General features: G+C 32.5%; 1 protein-coding gene and 1 pseudogene across 1 annotated transcript in view; both read right to left on the reverse strand.

The window, feature by feature from the left end:
• PARD3 (par-3 family cell polarity regulator) overlaps positions 1 to 26503 on the reverse strand; it is a gene marked incomplete at its 5' end in the record, with an annotated part of 511767 nt that overhangs the window by 232762 nt on the left and 252502 nt on the right. Inside the window, 5 exons of the mRNA XM_025046412.1 lie at positions 12784 to 12822; positions 15107 to 15235; positions 17951 to 18090; positions 21928 to 22304; positions 23614 to 23739. Of these exons, the coding sequence (XP_024902180.1) occupies positions 12784 to 12822; positions 15107 to 15235; positions 17951 to 18090; positions 21928 to 22304; positions 23614 to 23739 (811 nt within the window). The remainder of the gene's footprint in view (positions 1 to 12783; positions 12823 to 15106; positions 15236 to 17950; positions 18091 to 21927; positions 22305 to 23613; positions 23740 to 26503) is intronic.
• LOC112479354 lies at positions 10300 to 10418 on the reverse strand (annotated as a pseudogene).

Raw genomic sequence — 26503 nt, forward strand, 5'->3', positions numbered from 1 at the left:
AAAACAGTAACAGCGGGAATCAAAACAAATAAATATAACTCATTTGTCCCTTTTTTTCATTAGGAATTTGCAACATTATTAATAGTTTCATGTTGACTAATGGTACATCCTTTTATTCACAAAACAATAACAAATCCTGATGATACAAAGTCAGCAGAAAAAGGTATTCATTTTCAGAGAGCCGCTAGAGAGTTTCAACCTTCAACATCTGTGAGACAAAGTGGAGATAAACAGCATGAGAAATGTTTTCACAATACTGTACCATACATAATGCAGCTGGTAAATACTATTCAAGCAATATTGTTTAATTAGTTAGTTGTATATGCAAACTTTGATTTCAGAATTGCAGTCATCAACTGCATAAAAGACTGCTTTCGAATAAACATTTTTAAGTTACACAAACGCTTGCCCATCTTTATTAAAACAGCAAGGAAGAAATGAAAGCTTAAAGTATAACCTGATGAAATGCAGTGAAATGACATAGTCTGTCAATAAAAATGAGAAAGCAGAGTGCCTCCTAAGCTCTTCCTCAATAATCCCACCTATGGTAAAGATTTCAACCACCTAGATCTCTACACCAGTCACCTCCAAAAGACGAAGGCCAGAATTCTTTTTCAAACTCACTATTTCCAACCACAAAACTGACATGTAGCAGGAGCTTTTCAAATCACAACTAAATGTCTCATCTAGTCCTACAATATATTTCTCATTCTTTTTCCAATTTTAAAATATTTACCCCATATTCACCTAGTCATTCAAGCTGGAATTATCAAATTAAATGAAGAATGTTTAAGTTATAGTGGCGCATAATTAGACTGGAATATAATATATCCTTTAAAGATTGTGCTTCTTAAAGAATGGATCGATTACACACATTAAAGTAGGCTATTTGAGGGTGATGGAAATATGGGTAGACTGCAATTTTTTCTTTGTAGCCCAACAAATTTTTAAAAATTTTTGATAACAATCGAAATTAACATAATTTCAAAAAGGAATTTAGGGATTTAATGTACAATCTCAAATATCTGAATTGGATGAAATAAATTTTGGAAGTATAGAATTTACTAGTAAGAAATTATTTCTTGGATCATCTTAATACAAGACTTATGCTATTTTTAAATCCCTAAAACTATAATAATGAAATTTTTAAAGTGAGTCTTAATTTACTAATATTTGATGTTAACATTTTATGGTAGGACATTCTTTGTACTGGCTCAAAGGACAGTCTCATAGTTATCAGAATAAGGTACATTTCAAAAAAGAAAATAAAGTTATTAATATGTTAAACACAGGGAAACTATATAATAAAGAATATAAAATAAGAACTTGAAAAGATACAGGGCAATAGTTAACTATAAAAAGAAAACAAATTTCAGTATCAAAGTCAAAGTAAGGCCTAAGCCAGGTCATCATAAAATGTTTCATATATTCAAAATATTCCTGGAGAATAATTATAGCTCAAATAAAATCAATGGACTCAGTAGAAATAAACATCAATTACTCATAACAAAATATTGATATCATCACATTTATTATACAAAATATCCTTCTCTACTTGTCTTGCTCTATAAACTTTTTATTTTTATCCATATGGTCCAAAACAATTAAAAAGTATTAAATAATGACTGTGTGAATGAATATAGCTACCTCAATATAAAATGGTATAAAAACATAGGTAAATTTTGATGTTTGAAATACAAAATAGTATCAATACGCCCCACAGTCCTCTTCTAACTTCAAATTCAGAAGTAATTGAAAGATAAAACTTACTTTGTGAATCAGTATTGATATTTCTGGGAAAATATATTGAAAAGACATGGAAACTAAAGACATCTTTAGATGGGCACATTTGGTTCTGTTCATTTAGTATGCTTATTGCCTCAAATCTGGAAGGTTCTTAATTGCCACTTACTGATTTGGATCTTCAGTTTGGCTTTTCAATGTTTAATGATTTTGACACTTCCATAATGTTTTACTAAAGTTTAAAATATTCATTATTTTTTCTAGTCGAAAAATCATAATAAAGAACTGACTGAATACACGAAGAAAAATTTCAACCAAGCTGGAATCGTTTCCTGATAGGCCCTATTCTGAATCTGTCTTGAAGGAGACTGTTTCCTTCACAGTTTTTTCATTTATTATGAAAACTGCAGAATGGGTAATTTTTTTTTCAACTTTCTTATCAAGTCCTAAGTCATTATTGTCATTAAAAACATTCAAGTGAGAGAATGTACTTTTCCTTTGATGTTTCATTATTAATCCATTAAGATTGAAATTAATGCCAGCTTTTAGAACGTAATTCTCTGGCACCAAAACGTTTTAAAGAAAAAAATTTGCTCTTCAAAACCAATTTTTAATGCTGTGTTACAGAGAACTTTTACAAAGTCTTGAGAATATAGGAATCGCATCATTCTGATACAAAGGAGAAGCCAATTTTCTACCACCTCGATTATTTTTTCATCCACATTCTATACTTTATCAAGTTTCTTGAGTCGAATTCTTTGTACAGAAACACAAACAAGTGTGTTTTCTTTAATTTGCTCAAGTCATTTGCATATGATCATGTCACTCAAGCACATACCATACCCCTCATGTACATATATGTAAACCTCCAAGTGATTTTTTCCATCACAGCCACCAGTCAGGTCTTCCTTTGCCCATTACTTTATTGGCATTTTGGCCTTTTAATGCCCAGAAAAATAGGGCATTTTTGCTGAGCATATTAAAAGCAGAGAACCTGAGAAATGGGCAGTATGAAAGCTATTTACTTTCGCATTATCCTCAAAACAGCGGAAAAGATGTACAGTTCTATCTGCAGTGAGACAGCAAAATCAGCTACAAGTCCCTTCGCCAACCCAACTTTTCATTCTCCCCAGCAAGTCTGATGCAAAAGTCACTGTGAATCTGCAGTTAATCTCAAAATGGGGAGACCAATAAGAAAGAAAATGAAAGTTGATTATATTAAGTAGCAGAAAAATCATCATGAGAATTCTATGAGCCTTGATACATGAAAATTTTGATGAATGTACAAAATATTGTCAAGAGGTAAAATAAATATGACTAGACAGATAGCATGAGTCCATAAAATTATAGATGTCAGTAAGGTAGCTGACATGGGCCTCTGAAAAGAAATAACTGACCACACATTTTATCACTTGTGAAATAAGAAATATGTATATATTTATATCCGGTTCTCGCAAACATTTTGGTTTTTGGTTCCAGTCCTAACAGAGAACTTCTCAAACCCTTGGAATTTTCTGGGTAAGTTCCAGGAGCACCTTTTGTTCTACTAAGCTGATTCTTGCTGGGCTCCTGGACAGAGAAAGTCCAAGCCATAATTAGAAGTTTTGCACTTTCGGCCTCGCCTCCATTCTCCAAAGATTGGAGAGGAGAGGAGCTGGAAATGAAGTTTATAATCGATCATGCCTACGTGATGAAGCCTCCATAAAAATCCCAAAAGTATGGGGTTCAAAGAGCCTCTAGGTTGACAAACACAGCCACATGACAGGAGGGTGACGCATCCCTACTCCACAGGGACAGCAGCTCTTGAGCTTAGAACCTTCCAGACTTCGCCCTAAATGTCTTTTCAAATGGCCATTCACTTTGTGCCTTTTAAAACATCCTTTGTAATAAGTCGGCAATAGTAAGTAAACTATTTTCCTGGGTTCTGTGAGTGATTTAAGCAAATTATTGAGCCCAGAGAGATGGTTGTAGGAACCTCTGGCTGTTAGCCAAGTCAGAAGTCAAGTGTAACCAGAGGAACTACTACTTGACATTGGCATCTGAAGTGGGGGACAGTCTTGTGGGACTGAGTCCTTAACTTGTGGGGTCTACATTAACTCCAGGTGGGTATCAGAATTGCTTGGTGTAGAAAACTCACACATTTGGTGTCAGAGGTGTCAAGAGTGTGAACAGAGAAATAACAGCCGAATTTGTTCCTGCTTATTGCTCCACTATAATTTATTGATTTCTCTCTCCCTCCTTTCGCCATAGAATTAATATCTTTATTGCGCAAGTCCTGATAAATTAATAACAAAACATGAACATTCCCACAACAAATGGGAAAGGAATGTGAGTGAACAGTTCATTAAAGAAAGATGGGTGGACCAAAAAAGCTGTAAAAGGTTCATCCTTACTTGCAACAAAAAATATGCAATCAATAAACGTTATCAAATTGCTAAAAAACATATTTTTTAAATGATATCTAAGAAATGCAGAAGGTGTGGCAAAATGGGCACTTTCTTCACTGCTGGTGCAAATATAAAAAGGTATACTTTTTATGGAAGCCAAGTTGGCAAAGCTTATCAAAAGCCTCTATATTTTGCTTATTACTTAACCCAGAAATACGACTTTTAGTAAAATGTCATTAAAAAACTAATTGTGGTCATGAACAAAGTTTTAACTGTTTGGGTATTCACTGCCTTAATTATAACAGCTAAAAATTAAAAACAACCTACATAGATGATATTAAGTAAATTAAGATATATCTACACAATAGAATACCATTCAGCTATTAAAGTGTCTTAAAAAAAACCATTTAGTGAGACACAAAAACATTTATGAATAAGAAATTGAGTTTTAACCTATGGGTTTTCATAACTTCCAGTACTTCACACCCACCATCACCCTTGGAATCCTATTCTTATAAATTGTTTAATGTCTGTCTTCTCCTATTAGTGAAAGCTTCACAAGGAAAGGCTATATTGGTCTTTTCTTTCTGCTTGGGAGATGACATTAGCTACATGATATGTGCCTGCGACATGGCATACATTAGTTATATAGGTAAAGAAGAAAGTCATGAAAAAATGCATATCAAAATGGTGGCACCGAAGTCACATAATTGTAGGTGATCTTGATTATTTTTCTGTGTTTGGCTGAGTTCTCTATCAATATAGATTACTTTCTGTAACATACAAATCCCATTGCATACCATTTCTTTAATTTTCCTTCTTCAAAAACACAGTGTGGGGAAGGGGAGAGAGGAAGACAGCTATAAGTGTTGGGCAGGGGCTGGCACTATGATGGGTCTGGACAATACAAGGATACCATGGTGGCAGCCATCATATTCTCACATCTAACAAAAATTCTTATAGAAGTTAAGGTAGAATACACTTATTCGACACACAAAACTTAAATATGCAGTTATCCCAAATAATAATGAACATTATGTTTTTAAGAGAATTTTTTAAACAGAGAAGTTATCTTTTTTTTTTTCATAAAAAGTAACCCTTGAGTCATAGTCTAAAGTTTCTTTTAAATATTTTAATTTATCCTATATGTAAGATTAATGTTTATGCATGTTATATGTGCTGGTATTTTAGGGTTAATTATTTTTATTGGCAAAGTTAAATTGTTACAGCAGGCCTTATTATGCTCTTTTCTAATTGAAATATTGAATACAAGTAAAATTTAAAAAATTTTAAAATTTGATGCTTGATAATACAAATACTAAGAACAAATGTTTCATACAGTTATTAATCTGTACTATTAAGCAGGAAAAATCTTTACCCAATTAAAGAAATGTCACACAAACCCAAACGGAGGCACACTCTTGAAGTATTTTGCTTTGCAAACATGAAAAACAAATATAAACTGAAGATATGCTTCAGATTAAGAGAGACTAAAGAGCTATACTAAATCCCATGCATGATCCTGAATTGGAATCTGGACCAGATTATAATTCTTATGTAGTCATTCATTCGTTCATTCATTCATTCATTCCATTTCTGTGTGCTATTAGAACATAAACTAGGACAACTGGGACAACCAGACTGTTAAATCGATGTTAATTTTGTGGTTTTGATTAACTATATCATGGTTATATAAGAAAAGGTTCTTGTTCTTAGTATAAACATACTGGAATATTTACAGATAAAGGGTAATTATGTCTATTGTGCATTCTCAATTCACAAAAAAAATATGCAGTGGGAAGCAGGAAAAAGTAGAGATGGTTGAAGAAAATTACATGTCAAATGTGGGAAAATATTAACAACTGGAGAATGTGAGTGAAGGGTACGTTGGAGTTCTTTTTATAATTTTTAAAACTTTCTGAAAATCTGGACATTTCAGAATAAAAATTACTTAGTAATTAATTCAGAATAGCTTTTCCATATCTAATGCAATTTTTATTTTTAAAATAGGCATTACTACCAATATAATCTTTAAAATAATCTGAGTTCAATAGCAAAAAAACTATAATAAATTTTAAAGATATTAATTTTATCACTACAGGACAATAAAAAGGACAATAAAAAATAACTAAGATATATTTCCCAAGGGAAAACACACCAAACAATAATAAATCTCTATATTACTGTAATAGTAAGCAATTTCAAATAAAATCATTAAACATTGAGAGATTCACTACAAAATCATTACTATTTTTGTAAGATCATGAAAATATTAACCTATTTCAATTCTGAAATAAGACTGAATTAAAATAAGTTAGAATCATTTGAATTAAAACTTATTTCATTAAATTATAAGCTCAGGATAAATCTGAGCATTTAAAGCATGCTAGAAATAGCATATAGTTTATGAAATTCTTTTTGACAATAGGAACATTTGATGCTCAAAATCAAACCATTAAGGTCGACATATGTTCAGAGCATGATAGTATAAATCTTCAACAAGATCTCAAATTACAAAGTTTTGTACACTTTCATGTATGTTCTATAATGTACCAAAATTAATTTACATTATAAGCCTAAAGAAGTGTTCGATGATAAGTTTATCCTAAAGAATTCGTATAGTTTTCATAAACATGTAATGATTCACAATTCAGTCCCTCAGGAGGCTATTTGCTTTCTCTGACTCAACTATTTTTTCCCCCAGTTTTACTATAATATAATTGACATACAACATTGTGTTAATTTAAGGTGTACAGATGTGTTGATTTGATACTTACATATTGAAAAATGATTATCATAGCATTAGCTATCACCTCCATCAAATAACATAATTACCATTTCTTTTTTGCGGTGGGAACATTTAAGATCTATTCTCTTAGCAACTTTCGAGTGCATATTACAGCATCATTAATTATCATCACAATGCTGTACATTAGATCTTCAGAACTTGAGTCTTATGACTAGAAGCTTATACTCTTTGACTGACATCTATCTCCCCTTTCCCTCCAACCCCTAGACTTTGGGAACCACCATTCTAGTCTGTTTCTATGAGTTCGGCTTTTTTAGATTCCACATTTAGTATCATAAAATATCTGTTTTTTCTATCTGACTTATTTCACTTAGCATAATATCCTTAAGGTCCATTCATTTGTTTCAAATGGCAAGATGTCCTTTCTCATGGCTGAATGATATTCCATTGTGTGTGTGTGTATGTATGTATGTATGTATGTATGTATATGTGTGTGTGTATATATATAGAGAGAGATAGGTAGATAGATATAGCTACATATGGATAGATATAAAACATGTATTATATATAATATATATACCACATCTTTATCCATTCATCTGTTGATGGACACTTATCTTGGCTATGGCTCTTGTGAATAATGCTGCAATGAAAATGGGAGTGCACATATCTCTTCAAAATCCTGATTTCCTTTAGATACATACTCAGAAGTAGGATTGCTGGATCACATAGTAATTCTATTTCAATTTCATGAGGAATATTCATACTGTTTTCCATAGTGGCTGCACCAACTTACATTCCCACAAACAGTATGCAAAGGTTCCCTCTTCTCTACATCCTTGCCAACACTTACTCATCTTTTTGATGAAAGTCATTTTAACAGGTATGAAGTGATATTTTGTGGATTTGATTTGCATCTCCCTGATGATCAGTGATGTTGAGCACCTTTTCATGTACCCTGTTGGCCATTACTATGTCTTCTTTGGAAAAAAGTTTATTCTGATCCTCTTCGCATTTTTTCATCAGATTTTTTTTTTTGCTAGTGATTTGCATGAGTTCTTTATGTATTTTGGATATTAACCTCCCATCTGATATATGATTTGCAAATATTTACTCTCATTCCATTGGTTGCCTTTTAATTGTCAGTTGTTTCCTTTGCTGTGCAAAAGCTTTTATATTTGATTTAGTCCCACATGTTGTTTTGTTGTTGTTGTTGTTGTTGTTGTTGTTACCTTTGCTTTTGGTGTCAAATCCAAAAAATCATTGCCAAGACTGATGTCAAGGAGCTTACCTCATATATTTTATTCTAGGAGTTTTATGGATTCAGGTCTTACAATTCAAATCTTTAATCCATTTTGAGTTGAATAATGTGTTTGTTGTAAAATAGAGATCTAGTTTCATTCTTTTGCGCACAGCTATCAAGTTTTTCCAACATCATTTAGTGAAGAGATTGTCCTTTCCCCCATTGTATATACTTGGCTCCTGTATCATAAATTAATTGACCATATATGTGTGGGTTTATTTCTGGGCTTTCTATTCTGTTCCATGATCTATGTATCTGTTTATGTCAATACCATACTGTTTTGATTATTACAGGTTCATAATATAGTTTGAAATCAGGAAGTGTAATGCCTCCAGCTTTGTTGTTCCTTCTTGGGATCGCTTTGGCTCTTTGGGGTCTTCTGTGGTTCCGTATAAATATTAGGATTGTTTTTTTCTTCTTCTGTGAAAAATGCCATTGGAATTTCAAGAGAGATTATAGTGATTCCATAGATCAGTTTGGGCAGAATGGACACTTTAACAATATTAATTTTTTAATCCATGAGCACAGGTTATATTTCCATTTATTTGTGTCATCTTCAACTTCTTTCATCGCTATCTTATAGTTTTCAGGATACAGATCTTTCACATCCTTGGTTAAATTTATTTCTAAGCATTTTATTCTTTTTATGCTATTACAAATGGAACAGTTTTCTTAATTTCTTCTGCTATTTTCTCAATTTACAGTTGGAGTCAATATGGTAGCATTTACTTGATCTACTATAATTATCAGTTAAATTAAGCTATTAATGCCCATACTTATTGCCTTGCTCATTAAATTTCCAAATCAAGGCCATAACCTTGTGAAGTTTGCCAGTCGAGATGCTTCCTGATCTTCGGGGAGGTTCTCAAAGACTCCCCAATGTACTCTACTGTTTCTATAGGGAGAACTAACTCTTTTTGGAATGCATTTTGAATTCATGACTTTTAAGTACATAGTATATCTTATCTCTACGATCTAGTAACATCTCTAAACCACATTATTTTCTAAAGTTCGCTCTACTTTTATCCGACAGCCCTGAATTTGTTTAACATACAATAATATTCTTACATGGATCTTAGCTGAAGAGTTCTTGGAGGGCTTACTAAGCAGGTTTACTTTAGTCCTATTTGAAACCCCAGGAAGAAGCTGACATCTTGGGAATCAAAGCCTGATAGCCAGTAGGTAAACTCACTACCTCACTGTGATGTTAATTTTAGGTGTCAACTTGGAGAATGTTTTTTGATGAGATTAATATTTAAATTGGTGAACTTTGAATAGAACAGACTGCCCTCCATAATGTGGGTGGGCGTCATCCAATCAGTTATAGGCCTTAACAGAACAGAAAGACAGGCCTCTCTGCAGAAGGGGGAACTCTCCAGCAGAGTGACTTAGGTCCTGATCTGCACTGTTGGCTCTCCTGGGCCTCAAGCCTGCTGGACTTTGGAATGGAACTGAACCAGGGCTTTCCTGGGTCTCGAGCTTCGCTAGCCTCCAAATCACACAAGCCAATTCGTTATACTGAATCTCTTTTTATGTATGCACACATCCTACTGGTTTAGTTTCTCTGGAGATCCCTAACACACCCATGAGTGTCTTGTCCAACCTGTACATCCACATGAGAGTGCCCTGTACCAAGTAAATACATTTTTCAAAGGTAAAGAAGTTTGGTCAGGACATGGAGCAAGTGACCTTGAGACTTTGCTGACTAATTCACCTTTTTGTCCCATTTTAAATAGTTAACCTAAAACTAGAATTTATAATCTCCCACTCTAATTAATACAGTATTTATATATCACAATAAATTTACATCATAAAAATTCAAAAGGTCTATTAGCTATTGACCCTTAATGACCTTTTTTTTTAAAATTTCTCAGACGAAGTCAGTTATGGATCATTGTGACGATCAACCAACAAACAAATGAACTGAGCTTCCAGACATATCTGTTCTCAAAGTGCTTATAATCACATTAAAGTTTAAATAATACCAGAGAATTTCAAGCCTTAAATGAATTTAATGACTTGCCATCAAAAGGTACAAAGAAGGGCAGAGACCCTGGAAGTCAATTTTTTTTAATTAAAAGTTTAATATGATGCTTTTTTTTTTTTGCTTTTTTTTACGCCTACAGCACATGGTCTTCCTAGGTGATTTCCTAGCCAAGTACTAACCAGGCCCAACCCTGCTTAGTTTCCGAGATCAGATGGGATCGGGCTTGTTCAGGGTGGCATGGCTGTAGACTCAATATGATGCTTTTAACAACCCAAAATGGCACTGCAAATGCAGCAAGAGCAGAAAAAGACACAGTTGTAAGAAGACATATTAAAAGGAAAAAAAAATCAAAAAGAAAACATCTGAAAAAACACTATGCTTTTTGAATTTACTTGGAAAATTCATCAGAAAAAATTTCCATTTGTAACTGGAAATCAGACATTATGCATATGCATATAACTTCTTTTGTCAAGGTGAATGAATTGTCATTTGTTTTGGCAGGCTCTCATGAACACACAGGGCTTTGTGGGTAAGGAGTGGATGAGAATAGAACTTGCAATTCTCAATGGAATACTACATTTAAAGCCAATGATGCTGCTTCCCCTTAGTGATTGAAAAGTTCAATCATCAATTTCCTCACCAGGACTAACTAAATATTTTGAAAGAATATGCCTATCTTTACTGCTTATATAGTCATTTGCCATCTCAGATTGTCTTAAGCACCAACAGATGCAGTTTATGTGCAAAGTCATTCTGTTTTCCAAAAAGTTCTATGATATTCAGATTCTAACAACAAAGGAGTGATTCTTTACCCAGGGACCACATTGCAAAATACTTCTCCCATCTAGCATTTGACTTATAAATATTTTTTGGTATGGTTATTGCTATACAAAACTATACAAACACACAGACACACACAAATCTATCAACCTATTATCTAATGATATTATGGCTTTGACAACATTCACTATCGAGAGTTAAAGAGATTTTCACATATTTTCTCTTAATACTTTTTAGTATTTTTTTTTTAGGTTAAATTTCATAATCAGCTGGAATTTATTTTAGCGTATGGTAAGAAGAAGAAATGTAACTTTTTAAAGTGAGTGGAGAATGTTTTAGACATTAAGAAAACCATCCTTTACCACTATTTTGACATTCCACCGTTAACATACATGCACATACACAGACATACCAGGTCTGTTTCTATCATCGTTAATGTGTTTAAATGATCTATTTATCTATTCCTGTAACGATATTATGCTATTTTAAGTATTTTGGCTTTATAGTACTTTTGTCATCATAATTTTCTTTTAAAATAGTATAAATCATTTATGTGCCCTCTTTATTGTTTGAAATCAATTTGTCCAATTTCCTCTCAGCTTTCAACCCACCCCACCATACACAATGCACAAATACCACTGTGATTTTGATTCGCTGTCACTGACCTATTGATTTTAGAAATAAAAAATTAAGGCTATGAATTTTCCACAACCTACACTTATGAATGTGTAATATTCTCAAGGTTGTTTACTGATTTTCCTCTGAAGTCTGATTTGTCATCCATCTTTGTGTAATTATAGAATATTTGAAAATAACATTTTGTTTCTTTCCTTATTAGGTTCAAAGCTGTTTGTTTAAAATTATGCAAAGAAATATTAAATCCGTTAATTATGTTATTCAGATTCTTCATATTCTTACCTTTTTGTCTACCTAAAATGATAATTTTTTGAAAAATATGTATTGGTTTCACCTATAAGGATATGTTTTTAAGTTTTCTTTTTACTTATAAGAGCTTGGGAATGATATGTTTTATGCTATGTTGTTTGACATGTAAAAGGTCTTAACTGTTAAGAATTTCTACTGGATGATACTATGTGTCAATATAAACACCCTCTCTTTTTTCCCCATGCAGTATATCTACACTGAAGTGATAGTTTCAGAGACTGATATGGCAATTCTTATATCATTATGTTAGTATTGCCTGCTAGAACTCAATTTGCTCCTTCATTTCCAGTCTATATTAAGATTTGTCTTCTAAATAGGATATAACTAGGGTTGTATTTTAATCTAAGCTGTGAATACTTACTTTTATTAAGAGAAGTTACCTCTTATGCTATAATAACTTACATGAAATAAAACACTTAGAAGTTATTCAAACAACTAATATATTTAGACTAATTACTGGCATTTTATTTTTCCTGCTTATGATACATTTTTATTGTGCTTTAGTTTTTCCTATTTTTTTCCTGTGCCTGAATCAAGTTTTGTTTGTTTGTTTGTTTTCAATTTTGTAGTTACTTACAGCATTTTACTATAGTCTCACCAACTTTTAGTCCCTCTTAGTATACAGGTAATAGAAAACTATTCGAATGTCTCTCTCTTTTTTATCCCTATCTGGCCAAAAATAATCACAAGATAATCTATATCTGGGATAGTAGCAGTAAGTCACCTTAAGACCACTTTGGAATTTAATAACATAAATTCCATAATAACATAACAGTATCTATTATGAGCTAGGAAAAGGGAGGACAAGTTTTCATATTTAATTAGTAAAAAGTTAGTTCCATTTATCTTTCCAACATCTCTGCATCCTTGCAAAAGACAAAGCTCTTACCGTTTCTTTTGGAATCTGCATCTGGCTTGGCTCTGCATTCTAGAAGAATTGAAGAAAAACATAAATACAGACTGACCAAAGCCATCTTCAACATACAGGGACACAAAGCTTTACTTTAAAGGAAATTTTGGTCGTTTTTAAAATCCACAAACTATATAGAGGGGAATTATATTCTGGCTGATGTATTACTCTGTCTTCCAAACTTTCACTGATGTGGTTATATTTTGTGTGGCTGTGTGTTTTAAGAAATTTTTCTAGATGTAAGTTTACTTGTTCATTCACGGTTCATCACGAAATTATTTGGAGGAAAACAAATCTCACCAAACTGCTTTTCTATTTGTAGCACTATTTCTGATTTTAAAAAAAACATTTATCAACTAAATCTAAGTTAGAAGGTATATTATAATTTGATAGCTTGACCAGATAATAACAGTCTGAACCACAACCATTATACCTTAAATTTTACACAGGTTTTTTTTTTTTTAAATGTAATTTTTTTTCATATATTATAGAGTTGTTTGAATTACATAAGGTTGATTTATAAAAAAGGCACATATTGATAAAAGTATTTTGTTTTAGACACAGAATTTAAACACAGACACCCAAAGGAAAAGAGTTTTGTTAATTGAATTCAAAGATCATTTTAAATGCCCCCTTTAAGTTTTCAGAATTTTAATCTTTTAAATCTTGAAAAGCAGCTGCAACGTGAATAACAGACTGATGGCCTACTGGCTCACTCCTTAATGAAAAGCTCACAAGCAATAAATTAAATAACCAAGAAAAAAAAAGTAGGCAGCAGAAGGGGAAAACAGAAGCCTGGAAGATCAAAATTGGACAAGAAGAACCTGAATAACCTTAAGCTGGCTATATGTTGGCAGTAACTCCAGAAAGGCTGCTTAAGAGCAGTACTGAGGCTCTGGCAATCTAATAATGCTATTACCCAGACTCAGGTCTACTGAGGAATAATTAAAGCTTCATCAAATCCTATCTAAAACTTAGTTGTTCTTGCTGTTTCTCAAGTGCAAATTTAGAATTTAACAGAGATATCTCCAGATTTAGGATCAGGTGGCATCTTAAGCACAAAATTACGTAACAGTGGGGGAAGAAAACTCATTTTAATTGATAAATAATGCATTAAACATTTTAAAATAGAAATAAAAATGTTTTTATACTTTTTTAAAATCTACTTAAAACACTAGTGTTCACTTTTCAACTTTATCAAAATCTGAAATTTACACAAAATCACAGTAAATTTTAGCTCTGTTTGTAATCAAGGGATAGGATATCCCTATAACTAAAATTTATCTGATTTATAATAAAAGGAACATTTTATTAACCATGACATCCATATTTGATGTATTAGCCTATGAGAGTTAGGGCTATAGGACAAATCTGGTAACTGTACCCCTAAAACCTTGCCACTCTAGTATATGTGAATCAATTATTTTTTAAATAAAGCTAGAAAATAGCTGAAAGAGGTCAAATATTGTAAAACGACCCAATTAGAATCTGTTTTTGAGAAAGTTAAAACACCACTTGCACTCAAGTAAAACAATTTTCTCACCACATTGAAAGATAACGGTGATTCTTCCAATTACGTTCTTTTTATATATATATAAAATGGCATTTTTTTGCAGGAAAATACTCAGAACTATGTCGATTTAATATATATATTTCCTTCAAACCAATACTATGTAAGTACCTTTATCTAATATTTAGATGTATTGATATATGTACAAAAAAGTAAAATAATTTGCAAATCAAATGCCTTTTCATTTCACCTATGTCATTCTAAGTAATGTCAATATTAGTAATTAATGGCCTGGGGCACTTACTGCCACTCAGGTCTTTTTATTTTCAATAATAATATTTAAGTAAGGTACTCCTTTTCATAAACAAGTAAGCATCTTTATTTGGCTTAGCTACATGTACTATGAAATTCTGAAACATGAAGATTTGTCATATGTAGTGGAGAAGGTGGCAAGCTTTCAACAACAGCCTTTGAAGTGACAGTTATGAATTAATCGACGTGTCTGTTATTCAATCAGTCCATCTGAAAGCATTCAGTAATAAACATTTGCTGTCCCAGAAAATATCCCTGCATTTTGATTTTTAAATACCCCTACATTCAACATTGTGGATACCTATTTCCAAAACTGAGGGAAAATGAGAAAAGAATGCATGTATTAAGTTAAGGCTGAAAGACATATAAAATACAGAAACTGCTTAGAAAACGTTTTGATAAACACTGGCCATCGGTAGCTAATCCGGATTCCTGCCTCATGTGCATCGGATATGTTTCATTTGCTTTAAATTTACACACCAGTTCCCTTGGGTGGAAGGCATCTTCTTGGCGAAAGACCAAAAGGCTCACAGTCCCTTCCATCTTGGTACTTCTCAACAGGGAAACAACTTCCTCTTGGGATTTGCCTGCTAAATCTACGCCATTTACCTAAAACAAATAAAATGTTTTCAGCTCCAATCCTATGCAAATGGCTAACAGAACAGACACACAATCTAGAACTGATCATGTCTGCTATGAAACATAATTCATTTCATGGTAAATTCTACATGATCTGGTAACCACCAGGTTGTTGTGGCTAATAAAGAAATGCAGACCAGGTATTTACAAGTGAGACAGGAAGTAGTAAATCTTTTAGTGCTCATCAATAAACCAAAAGCTACAGCCATCAGAACATTAACAAGTAACAAGTAATAAACAAATATATCTAAAATGTCAAGTTAACACAAAACTTCCTGGCTCCTAACTGATGTATCTTGATGGCCTTGTGTAGTATAGGGTTTCTTAAACCAAAATAAAAAGGCGTGGCTTTTAAAGCAGGTAGTAAAAACACACTAAAAAATATTTTTGTAAAAATATTCTAACTTTAAGTGAAATTTTACCAAAAATTATGAAGATAATCTTTTTATCCCTAAAAGGTAAATCTTAAAGAAGAATCTCGACAAACTAATCATAATATTTTTGGAGGAATAACAACATTTCACCTCAGTATTTTTCAAGGGTTTAAGAGAATTCTACCAGGAAAAAAAAAAAAAAAGAATTTGAAACAACCAGTTCCTGGGAAATCTCATCATTTTTATCTTTTAGGAAGTAAAATAACGTTATCAGAAAGCACTATATATTTAACAGAAATGAGTATGGAAGTTCCTTTTAAAAGTATTTCATATTATTTTTCTTTAGACAAAAATAACATTTTGTCCAAAGCAATTAAGTATATTACTTACATTGTAATATCAAAATCTTCCTGTAGTTAGAATATGTTTTAGAACCTATCTCCCCTCTGCTAAAAACCATTGTATATAGCTCAATGTTCTACTACTATTAAGGGATTGCAAAAAATAAATAAGTAATAATGAGGTCAAAGGAAGCAAAAAATTTCTAAGTAACAAAAAAAAGTAACTTGATTTTTTTTTTTTAATGTATGCTTACAGATATCTAGGTACTCAGAAAAGGTACCACGGAATTGTAGCTCCAACTAAAGATACTAGACAGTCAGATTTAAAACATGTAAAAATGTAGTTTCAGTTTTAAGAGAAAGCTGATAACTATAGAAAATAAAGGCTGACTCTGAAAAAATATAGGCTGCAGGCCTTTCTTATTGCTCAAAAAGAAAAATGAAAGTCTTTAAAAGTGTTAAAAGTAAAGCAACTATGTGATGAAACAGAGACGCAAAAATAAAGTGGTTACCTTCAGAAAGAAAGGTGGGAAGGGAGGATACAGGGAGAGAAGGAGGTCTGGGACAAAAGGGCGAGGCAAAGATTCAAGTCCCACCTGAGACTATTACCAAGTAAAACAAGCTACAACTACACACTTGGAATAATATTACAGTTGACCCTTGGAAAACAAGAGACTCATCCAGTCCCACTTATATACACAGACATTTTTTCAATCAATATGTGCAGTACTGAAAATGGATTTTCTCTCCCTTAACGATTTTCCTAAGGACATTTTCTTTTGTCTAGCTTACCTTATTGTAAGAATACAGTATATAACACACATAACATACAAAATATATGTTTGTTGACTATGTTATCAGTAAGGCTTCTGATCAACAGTAAATTATTAGTAGGTAAGTTTTGGAGGAGCCAAAAGTGTCTTTACTGCAAGACACCAGGGGTTAAGGGATATTGGTGTCAGTGCACCTAACTTCCACACTGCTCAAGGGTCAGTTGCTCAATTTCACCCCAAAGACCAGTGACCCTTTCTAGAAGCAACACCTTAAATATAATTTGTACTCAAATTTTCTTTTCAGTCAGCTTCCGTTTGTGGCCCTTTAAAAAATGGTGTCACATGAACAAGACAAAAAGGAAAGGAGTAAGATTTAAGGCATCTTGGCCCAAAATGTGTATGTGGAAAAAAATCCGGAAGTTATTCTTTTGCTCCATTACTTTTCAAGACATCTTTAAGAGAGCTCAATCTGGAGAGTTCAAAAGGTAATATAAAAATGTACATTAACAATAGAATTTGAATACTAGCTAGTAATTAGGAAATACTATCTGCTAAGAAGACAGACTGTTTTCTGAAGAAAACATTAAGAAAAATGGCTAATAAAGTATACGTTTTGTCAGTATTTCTCCCAATTCCATATGCACCAACATTCACACAAATAGAAATTCTGTACGTTTATGTATGTCAAAGACAGAGTCGAAGACCAATGAACTGAAACTCATGAGGTACAGAAATTTTGAAAAACTGTTTCTCTTTTCTAACATTTGATTTTTATGTCTCAGTTCATTTCCCATGCTGACATTTAAAAATTTCCTTGTTCCTCTCATCAAAACATATTGTTTTTACTTACTTCATTTGTCTTAGTTTTGATTACAAAGTAGGTAACATTTCTAGATTGCCAGACAAAAAGTTAAAGCCATCCAGAAATATAACCTAATAGACACTGCACTTACATAATGACAAAATTATGTTATGTCATAAACCAAATGTCTGAGAAACTAAAAATTTGAGTAAACTAAATAAAAAGATATTTCTCATCAGAGAACATGGAAAAATGTATAGAGTAAAGCAGAAATACATTGTTTTAAGATTCATACTGCTGCTAAAATATATGATTTAGTTTCATATTTTATAAAAATATTTAAAAGAATAACTTTCCAAGAACTATGAAACTTTTGACTTAGAGAAGTCGCTCACCTCTATAAGTCGATCTCCTGCCTTAAGTCGGCCATCCTGGATGGCAGCTCCTCTGGGAAGGATGTTTTTCACATAAATTGGAGCTGAGCCACCTATTGTTACATCTCTGGAAGTGATGCTGAATCCCAAACCTTCTGTACCTAAATATATAGCAGGGAGAAAAATAATAAAATGAGCTACCTTGAATTCTATGGGTGTATCATACACAAAAGACTTGTTGTTACTCTCTGCATCAATTTGACATTTTGTAACTTTCACATGGCCTACATTTCTTTTAATTCTCTAAAAGTTGTAATAGATTTTCAAAATAGACAATTCTTAAAGGTTTAAATGGTTCAAATATCAAAATTCATTAAATGGGAAACTACCCAAAGACAGATGAAAGGTAACATGCAAATATGCAAATATACAAATATTCTTGCTAAAGTTTTTAAATGCCTATGTCTTTGATTATGAAAATAAACAATTCTCTATGACAAAAACAAAAACACTTCTAACCCACAGTACATCAAACAGAAAGTATTATTGTGTAATAATGGTATCTAGATTTGACAGGTAGGCATTGGAGCAAGGGAAGAGAAATGTTCAGGGGGTAAAAAATAGAGAAATTTTTCTAGATAGAGATAACAGAATCTCCCCAAAATGTAATAAGTCACAGCAATTCACTGACAGGATGAACCATATTATTTTTGCCTAGTTCTCTTCTAATTCATCTAAATCTGACTATGTATATTTCTCAAAAAAAAAAAAAAGGCAAATTACCTAGAGAAGAACCCATCACAGATCACAGCTACCAAGTCTGAGAATCATCATATTTAAAGGTACTTAAATTAACGAGGCATTTATAAATGATTGTGCTGGTTTATATAATTTAAATTCTAAATTCTTTGGCAGCTTTCTTGACAGGCACTCTCATACACTCAATACAGTGCAGAAAAAAGGTCACTAGAACCAACATGTAATAAGCCAAAATGAACCAAGAAAATATGTGAAGATAATGAAAAATTTCTAATGAATCATGGAATTTTCTATAACTCTTCTAATAACTAGAGCTTTTAAAAAGTTACTTAAGATGTTAGGTTCCATTTCAGATAAAATGGTCTTAGGACAAATGCTTGATATTATGAGATAAATAAAGAGATATGTAAAGATAAAAAATCTATAAAAGACTACATTAATGCAGCACTCAGTACAAAATTATAGGCTCGAGTATAAAGCTTAGGAAACGAATATGGGCAAATAAACTTGAATTAAAAAGTAGGTTAAAGAAGAAACAAAGTAGAAATGAAGAAAACATTCAATAATTATACCTATAACAAAACCTATTATAAATAATCTCAAGTTCAAACAAAACATTCATTGCATGAAAGTCTAAAATCACTCTAATGTGCCTGGACTGTTCATTTCTTAAGTCTTCTGTGTGAAGACTTGAATGGCATATTGTCTATATAAAATTTTCCTAATTATTCTGCTGGGACTCTTCCATATGTCTGTGCTTTCATGAAACTCTAATGACTTGCAATAACATTTCTTAAGAATGAATTTTAATTATTCTCTTTTTGCAATATTAATTTGTATGAACTACAAAGACTGTTATATGAACTTTCATACTATTAAAATATCAGCAATAACCCCTAAATCTGTAAGCTAAAAGTTCAGGCAATGACCTTCAAAAGAAAGATAAATAGATATCAATTTTCATTTAGCAAAGCCAATCAAATATTTTGCACTGACTGAAACAGATTACTGACCTTCTTCTCTGACTTTATTAAGAAGCTAATTTCTGCAAAAAGAGCAGGGTATTGGAGAATGCTAAAATGGCAATAAATATTAAGAAATCATAATTACAGAAAGAAGTACATAGGAGCTACTGTGTTTTGTGATGTTATATGACATAGCTCCAAAATTATGTCTAAGAATTATTATAATGAAGGCTTCTCTTTTTAAGTACTTAGCCTTGACCTCAGTTTATAAGGAGCTTCTGTCAAAGCATGTCGGTTCACTTTGAACTCAATTTAAAGTTTAACATTGTCATACACTATGTTTTTGATGTACTTCATTAAAAATATTAAATGTAACATAATTAGTAAAACTATTATCTGTTAACTACAATGAAAGCTTGTTCAAGTCTCATTCAATCATTATTAAAATAGCTGTATTTAGTACTAATCAAAGACAATCAGCATTCTTTACTCTTATATATAGTAAACAATTATTTTTATTCAAAGTATTTGTAAATATTATCAGGAAAGCACAGACAGTTTCTGCCTTTTGTCAAACATTTTCACAGTCAATAAATTAAAATCAAGATAGATCTATGAGGCTCTATATCATTGAGATTACTCAAGATCAGAAAAAATGTTTAAAACAAATCATTGTTTCTCATTCTTACACTGATTGAGCACAGTCTTTCTCAATTAGCTTATGTGAAATGTAATCATAGCTTTTAAAATGCTATTAAAATAAAATTTATTTTGTTTTCAACAAATGATTCTTTTAATGGCAAATAAAATTTTACTTCATTTAAAGTTTATGTTGTATCACAAGTTGCTAAAATATAATAATTGTGCCAAAACTGTAATAAACTAAATAAATATGCCTGTATCATACAAAAGGGCAAAGATATTTGAGAACTAATATCTTTATAGCAATGGCCAAGTAAAATATTTTTCCTTTGTTGAGAGAGCCCATACTTTATACACTCTATTTGTGATTCTTGATATGTTTTTGTTGAAAATTAGGGTCTGAGTAGAGAAAAAGGAAGAAAAGAGATCTGATATTTCTGTCATTTAGGAATTAACAGAGCTAAAAGGGATTTATGCTGATATGACTCTGTATTTGTAAGGGGTTTCAAAAGCAGAGAAAAGTTGTCAATTCCTGATCATATCAACCAAGTATTTGGAGCTTAAAAGCAAAAAACCAAAAATAAATTTGTGGTTCACATAAAGTTCAATGAAAGAATATGATTCAGAAATGAAATAGGAATCTCAGAGTTTACAAGCTTTTACAAGCTTGTAAACTTAAATGAGAAGAAAATGGTCTAAATGTCAGGATATGGAAAATGTTCTTTCTAGTAAGAAGTTGCTGCCAATGGCAGCCATGTGACTTGAGGAAATCGCTCAACGTCTCTTGGATTCATTTCCATCTAACTATAGGAACTGGTTGAGCTCTTAAAGAAAAATATTCTTATCATAACACCATTTTGAAAGACACGATTTATAAATATATCAAAATGATCAGCTAAAATAGATGATTAATAGCAAAATGTATCTCAGTGCCTGGAGAAGACAGCAGCCAGAAATCAGAAAGTCAAGTAGAGTACCTGCTCTGAGTCCTGGGGGAGGCCAAAATGAAAGACTATGTTTCCTGTACACAAGGATCCATGGTATGAAAGAAGAGATACTTAAGAAAATAAGTTGATATAAAGTGTGTGTAATAAAGAATTAGCAAGGCCCGTTATAATCACTCTTGTCACCTTAAGAAAGAGAAACCATGGAATATTCTGGAACAATGGCCTAGCTGCTCCACATTCCACCGCTAGCCACAGACAGTATCAAAGGAATCAATCACTTCCCATCACCAAAATGATAGGTTGAAATGGATGATGTCTAAAGTCCTCTTTGAGGGCTGTATCTGAACATGAAGTAGGGCTATCAAAACAGTCAAATCCTCACTACTGTTTTGGATTTGAATGTAACATCCTGAAACCATTTTCCTTTGTTGTTAAACATTTTACTATAGTAGTAACTGCTATCTTCATCATATGAACTTATTTTTTAAAGCCTTATTCTCTGAATATTTTAATTTTTATATAGCAAAATGAATCTTAAAAGCATAAAAAATACATTTTAAGTACTTTTAAAAAAATACGTCATTACATCATTTATTTCACACAGTGGATGAAATGTAGGGTGCTTTGGGTTAGTTGGCTGACTATTAAAATAAATTGCATCAAATAAGAACAAGATAGGTCATACCTTTCTTAAGCTGGATATTAAGCCTCTTGCCTATTTTTTTGGTATTATAACCACTGCTTACATTTGTACTAAATGAATTTTGTGGGGCTGGTGCTGACGGCGGTTTTCCGGTGGGCTGTGTGCTCTGAGGTAGTCGTGGGTGAGCATCGATCTGCTCGGCCGGGTGGGGCAGTCTGGGCACTCTCTGCAGTGCCTGGAGCCCTGCACTGTTCACGCTCCTGTTATCAATATACTGGCTGTCAGGGCTAAAGCGGCTTGAATAGTAATTGTTCTTCTCACTTTGGGAGAGTTGTTCATACTGCTCTTTATTTGCTGCAGGAACCACATGGAACCAAATGATGGGTGTACGCATGGCTTGGCGAAACATATGTTGTGCTCTGGGTTTGAGAAAGAATGGAAAATTAGCAAATTAAGACTGGCAGACTATGAGATATTATGAGCTTAATTAAGTATACTAATTAAGCAACGGGAACTGACAGACTTTGTTGAAAATGAAAAACAAAATTCTCATATCCCATTTACCAATCAACTTTGCAAGCTCTGTATAAGAGCATAGCTGTTTCTCCAAATATAAATTTCTCACTCTCTACATATAAATGATAAAATTTTCACAACTATAGGTGAAATACCATGCTCTCAACTGTAAACCATTAAATAGTTTTAAGCACAACACAGGTATTAGTTTCAATACTAATAGAAATTAAATACAACTTGTTCACTACAACATTATCCAATACCACTTTTAAAAATTATAAAATATTTCCTTACAAGTGGACCATCTGAGTTTTCGAAGAAATAAATATACTTATAAATATACTTAGAAAACAACAGAAAGCACCTACTCATAATTTACCAGTTTAAGCACAACACAGGTATTAGTTTCAATAGTAATAGAAATTAAATACAACTTGTTCACTACAACATTATCCAATACCACTTTTAAAAATTATAAAATATTTCCTTACAAGTGGACCATCTGAGTGTTTTCGAAAATAAATATACTTATAAATATACTTAGAAAACAACAGAAAGCACCTACTCATCATTTACCAGCAAAATTAATTCGTCTGTCTGTGCAAAAATCCCAAGAACACCCATGTGCCCTTGATGACTGAAAATGTGATGGGTTGTTGGCCCACTGCTAGTCCACGACCAGCCTGAGAAGTTCCGCCTCATGCTGGTTTCCTAGTCCTTATGATTTCTGCTCACTCTTGCCTTGTTTTATAAGATCCGAACAACTTTTAGCTTTTTAATTGAGTAAGGACCTGAATCAAGGTAAAGAAAACGTGAGCAGACCACAGCATTGTGGTTCAAAGGAGCTTTGCGAGATTTGTACTGAGAGATATCATGTGCAACAAAGTTGGAAATGTGAGTTAAAGTATAACACAAACCAGCACCCTGGTGAAATTTCCAAAAGGTGAGGAAATAGCAAAATCGTAAAGCCTAAACTGGGCCCATAAAATTTTAAGACATGCTCTACCAGTCAGAGGTCAATTTGAAATACAGTCTAATGGTAGTAATTACATGGAGTTTGATTAAATATTTAAAGGCTAAATAATGGCAGAAAACACTCCTCTTCAGTATAAAGAGAGAGATCACAGACGTGTTGTGGGAAGCATTTCAACTGACTGCACTCTATCGAGCCGAAAGCATGGAAGCACAGCAGTGCAACCAGCACACACTTACTGTTCAAATCTTCTGTTTCGAAGGTCGCCATCATTAATCCTGACAATGCAATCATTTTCATGAAAAAGGTTTTCTTGTTCAGCTTTACCACCTTTCTCCAATCGTTTTACTAATAACCCCAGGGTTCTGGAACATTAAGAATGCAAATCATTACACATGTAATATTTCCACCACACGCAATGCCCTACTGCTTTAACACTGGTATTACATTTACAAAGACTTCCTAATAAAGGGGTACATTAAGTTGCTATTTATACATTTTAAAATAACACCACATAAAAATCAAAACAGTTAAAAATGATGTGTAGAAATGGATCCTTTCAAAAAATAGAAGAAATTGTTTCTGGCTTGTCAGTATTCTGTTTCTGAAACAAACCGTATACTTCTCTCTATGCTTAAAACTGCTTCAAACAGAGCTCGCCTGGCGGTTCAGTGGATATCACAGTGCGGAGCATGGATGAGCATGGATGAGTCTTTATGAATAGCTCTGGCAGTTTTGTTTTCAGCCAGCTGGAACACTGCTATTGGCAAGCCCCATCTTTTCATGAAAGTCAAGGTAAGGAGGAAAGGCTACTTCAGTGCATTGTACATTTGAGAAGCAAAATAGGAAAGACTTTGAAAATGGAAGTGTCCATTCTTGGCATGTGAATTTGATAGTGACAAATATTCTAAATTTCAAGACTTGTTAGATCTCCCCAAAGTAAGTAACTTGTTGCCATTATTCCCATTTGAAGAAAAATAGGAGAAAATCAGTGACAGGTTCAAATAATGCCAGTCACCATCCATCTCTTCAATGTACTCAAATTCAGGTTGAAAGAAAAGCCTGAATGAACTTTTAGAGATCAACAGGGAGGAGAAAAAGTAAAAATTACTTGTGTACTTGGTCTAGAACACTATTCGACTGACAGGAAGGATACTCTACACCCCCCAGGACAAATAGCAAACACTCTATACGATCATAGTATAAGGAATAGGAATCTTTACCTAGTTCTAGTGCTGTGATTTAGTTAATGGTTGACATAAGTTCTATATCATAATGTTAAAACTTTTATAAACTTATTTTTGACCTGTCTATAGTTTGCATTTTCTTTCATAATCCTAATATTTTCAGGAAAAAAAAAATCTATATAGATACTATAATTTAGAATCTTGAATAAAGTTGAAGATACAATAATTTCTAATGGCCTATTTATATTTTCCAATAGCATACAATTTGCAGTACCATATATATGCTTTCCAGTAAACAGACACCCAAATAGTTTCTTCTTTGACAGTAATTGTTATCTGTTCTGTGGCCATTTACCTAACTCTCCTGTTACTATTACTGACAGACACACCTTATCTCTACCATTGTATTGTAAGCTCCTGGAAGATAGAGAAGATGGGATTCAGCAATACATGCTCAAGCACTTAGCTAGTAGTAAGGTCTTGATAAATGACAACTGAATGAATGGATGATTGAGTTTAGCTGAGGCAAACAAGTCTCATATTTCAAATAAGCTTTTTGCAAAATAGAATACAAGTGAAATGCAATTTAGATTCAGATCCTTTTTTTCATAAAGGTGTCATCTATGCCAAATATATGATTGAACTGAAATAAATTGAATTGAGGCAAAGGTCCTTTTTCACTTGTTATTCTGCAGTTTAATCTTGTTTCTTTCATGAATATTTATAGAGTCATCGTTTAACTTCATTCTAATTTTTATTATTAAATATAGCAGAGAGACATTGCGTTTTACTGGGGTCAAGTCTAGCAGCTTGCAAGAATAATAAGAGGAGATAATATTTAAATTGCCTTTTGTAATTTTACCATTTGAGGATTAGCATCTACTAGTGTAAGAGTCGAAAAATCTTAGTGACTGAAGAAAACAATACTATGTAATTTTTAGTTACTTACCACCATATATTTGAACTAAATAAATATAAACACTCTATGAGCTCAAAGGTAAGAATAAAGTATACTGAGGTAGCTGTATGAGCAACTTAACTGTCTTAGTTTATATTTGGAAGGAAGAGAATCCATAATATGCCACACCAATAATTAAATTATTGTTAAAATGTCATTATGACCACAATCTATCTCCCTATGCTTCCCCACTGTTTAAGTTCGTTTCTATGTGCGATTGAACAAAGTATTCTAGAAGAGAAATTAAATTATTAAGATATATTTATGACTGTTGAATGGGACAAAATAATTTGAGAAGTCAAATTAAATCGCAGTTATTGATAATACTGGAACAAGTAAAAGACATTGGGCCACTTTACTATCAAAGCATCCATGCAAAGAACAGCTTAAAGGAAAAGATGACTCAGCCATCCACAGGCAGTCATAACATAACCACACATGTGGTGCTTCTACTGGGAGAGGGCACTTTTTAAAAGTGCAAGCATTCAGTACCTGCAATAAAAGTACATCCTATCAAAAGTCACTCAGTTCCTTAGTTTTTAATCAATGAAATTATGAGTGATTACTCAACATATTTACGACATTTCTGTACCCTAAAGGGAGTAATATTTTTACATATTCTGAAGTATTTTGTGTATTCTAAAATAGCCCACAGAATATTTTTAGAGAACTATATAGAGTATGTTTAATAGAAATTAGCAGTTAACTAATACTGATAATTTAAATTTACAAATTTATCCCTGATAGATCCTTTCAGTATTTATGACAGTTTAAAATAATATAACTTGGACATCTGTCATTTAATTCTACAAGTGGCATCAATATTTTTCAGATGAATAAGTCTATGTATTTATATTCATCTAGATAATCATTTTTCTTTTTAAATTTACTTTTTATTCTAGGAATCAGTCTAGAATGATAATCCAAAGTGAGAAAGCATGACGTGCTTCATTTATTGAATGGCTTGTCTTTCTGAATAAGCCC

This window comes from Pteropus alecto, unplaced genomic scaffold (genome assembly GCF_000325575.1).
Source record: "Pteropus alecto unplaced genomic scaffold, ASM32557v1 scaffold204, whole genome shotgun sequence".
Classification (NCBI taxonomy): Eukaryota; Metazoa; Chordata; class Mammalia; order Chiroptera; family Pteropodidae; genus Pteropus; species Pteropus alecto.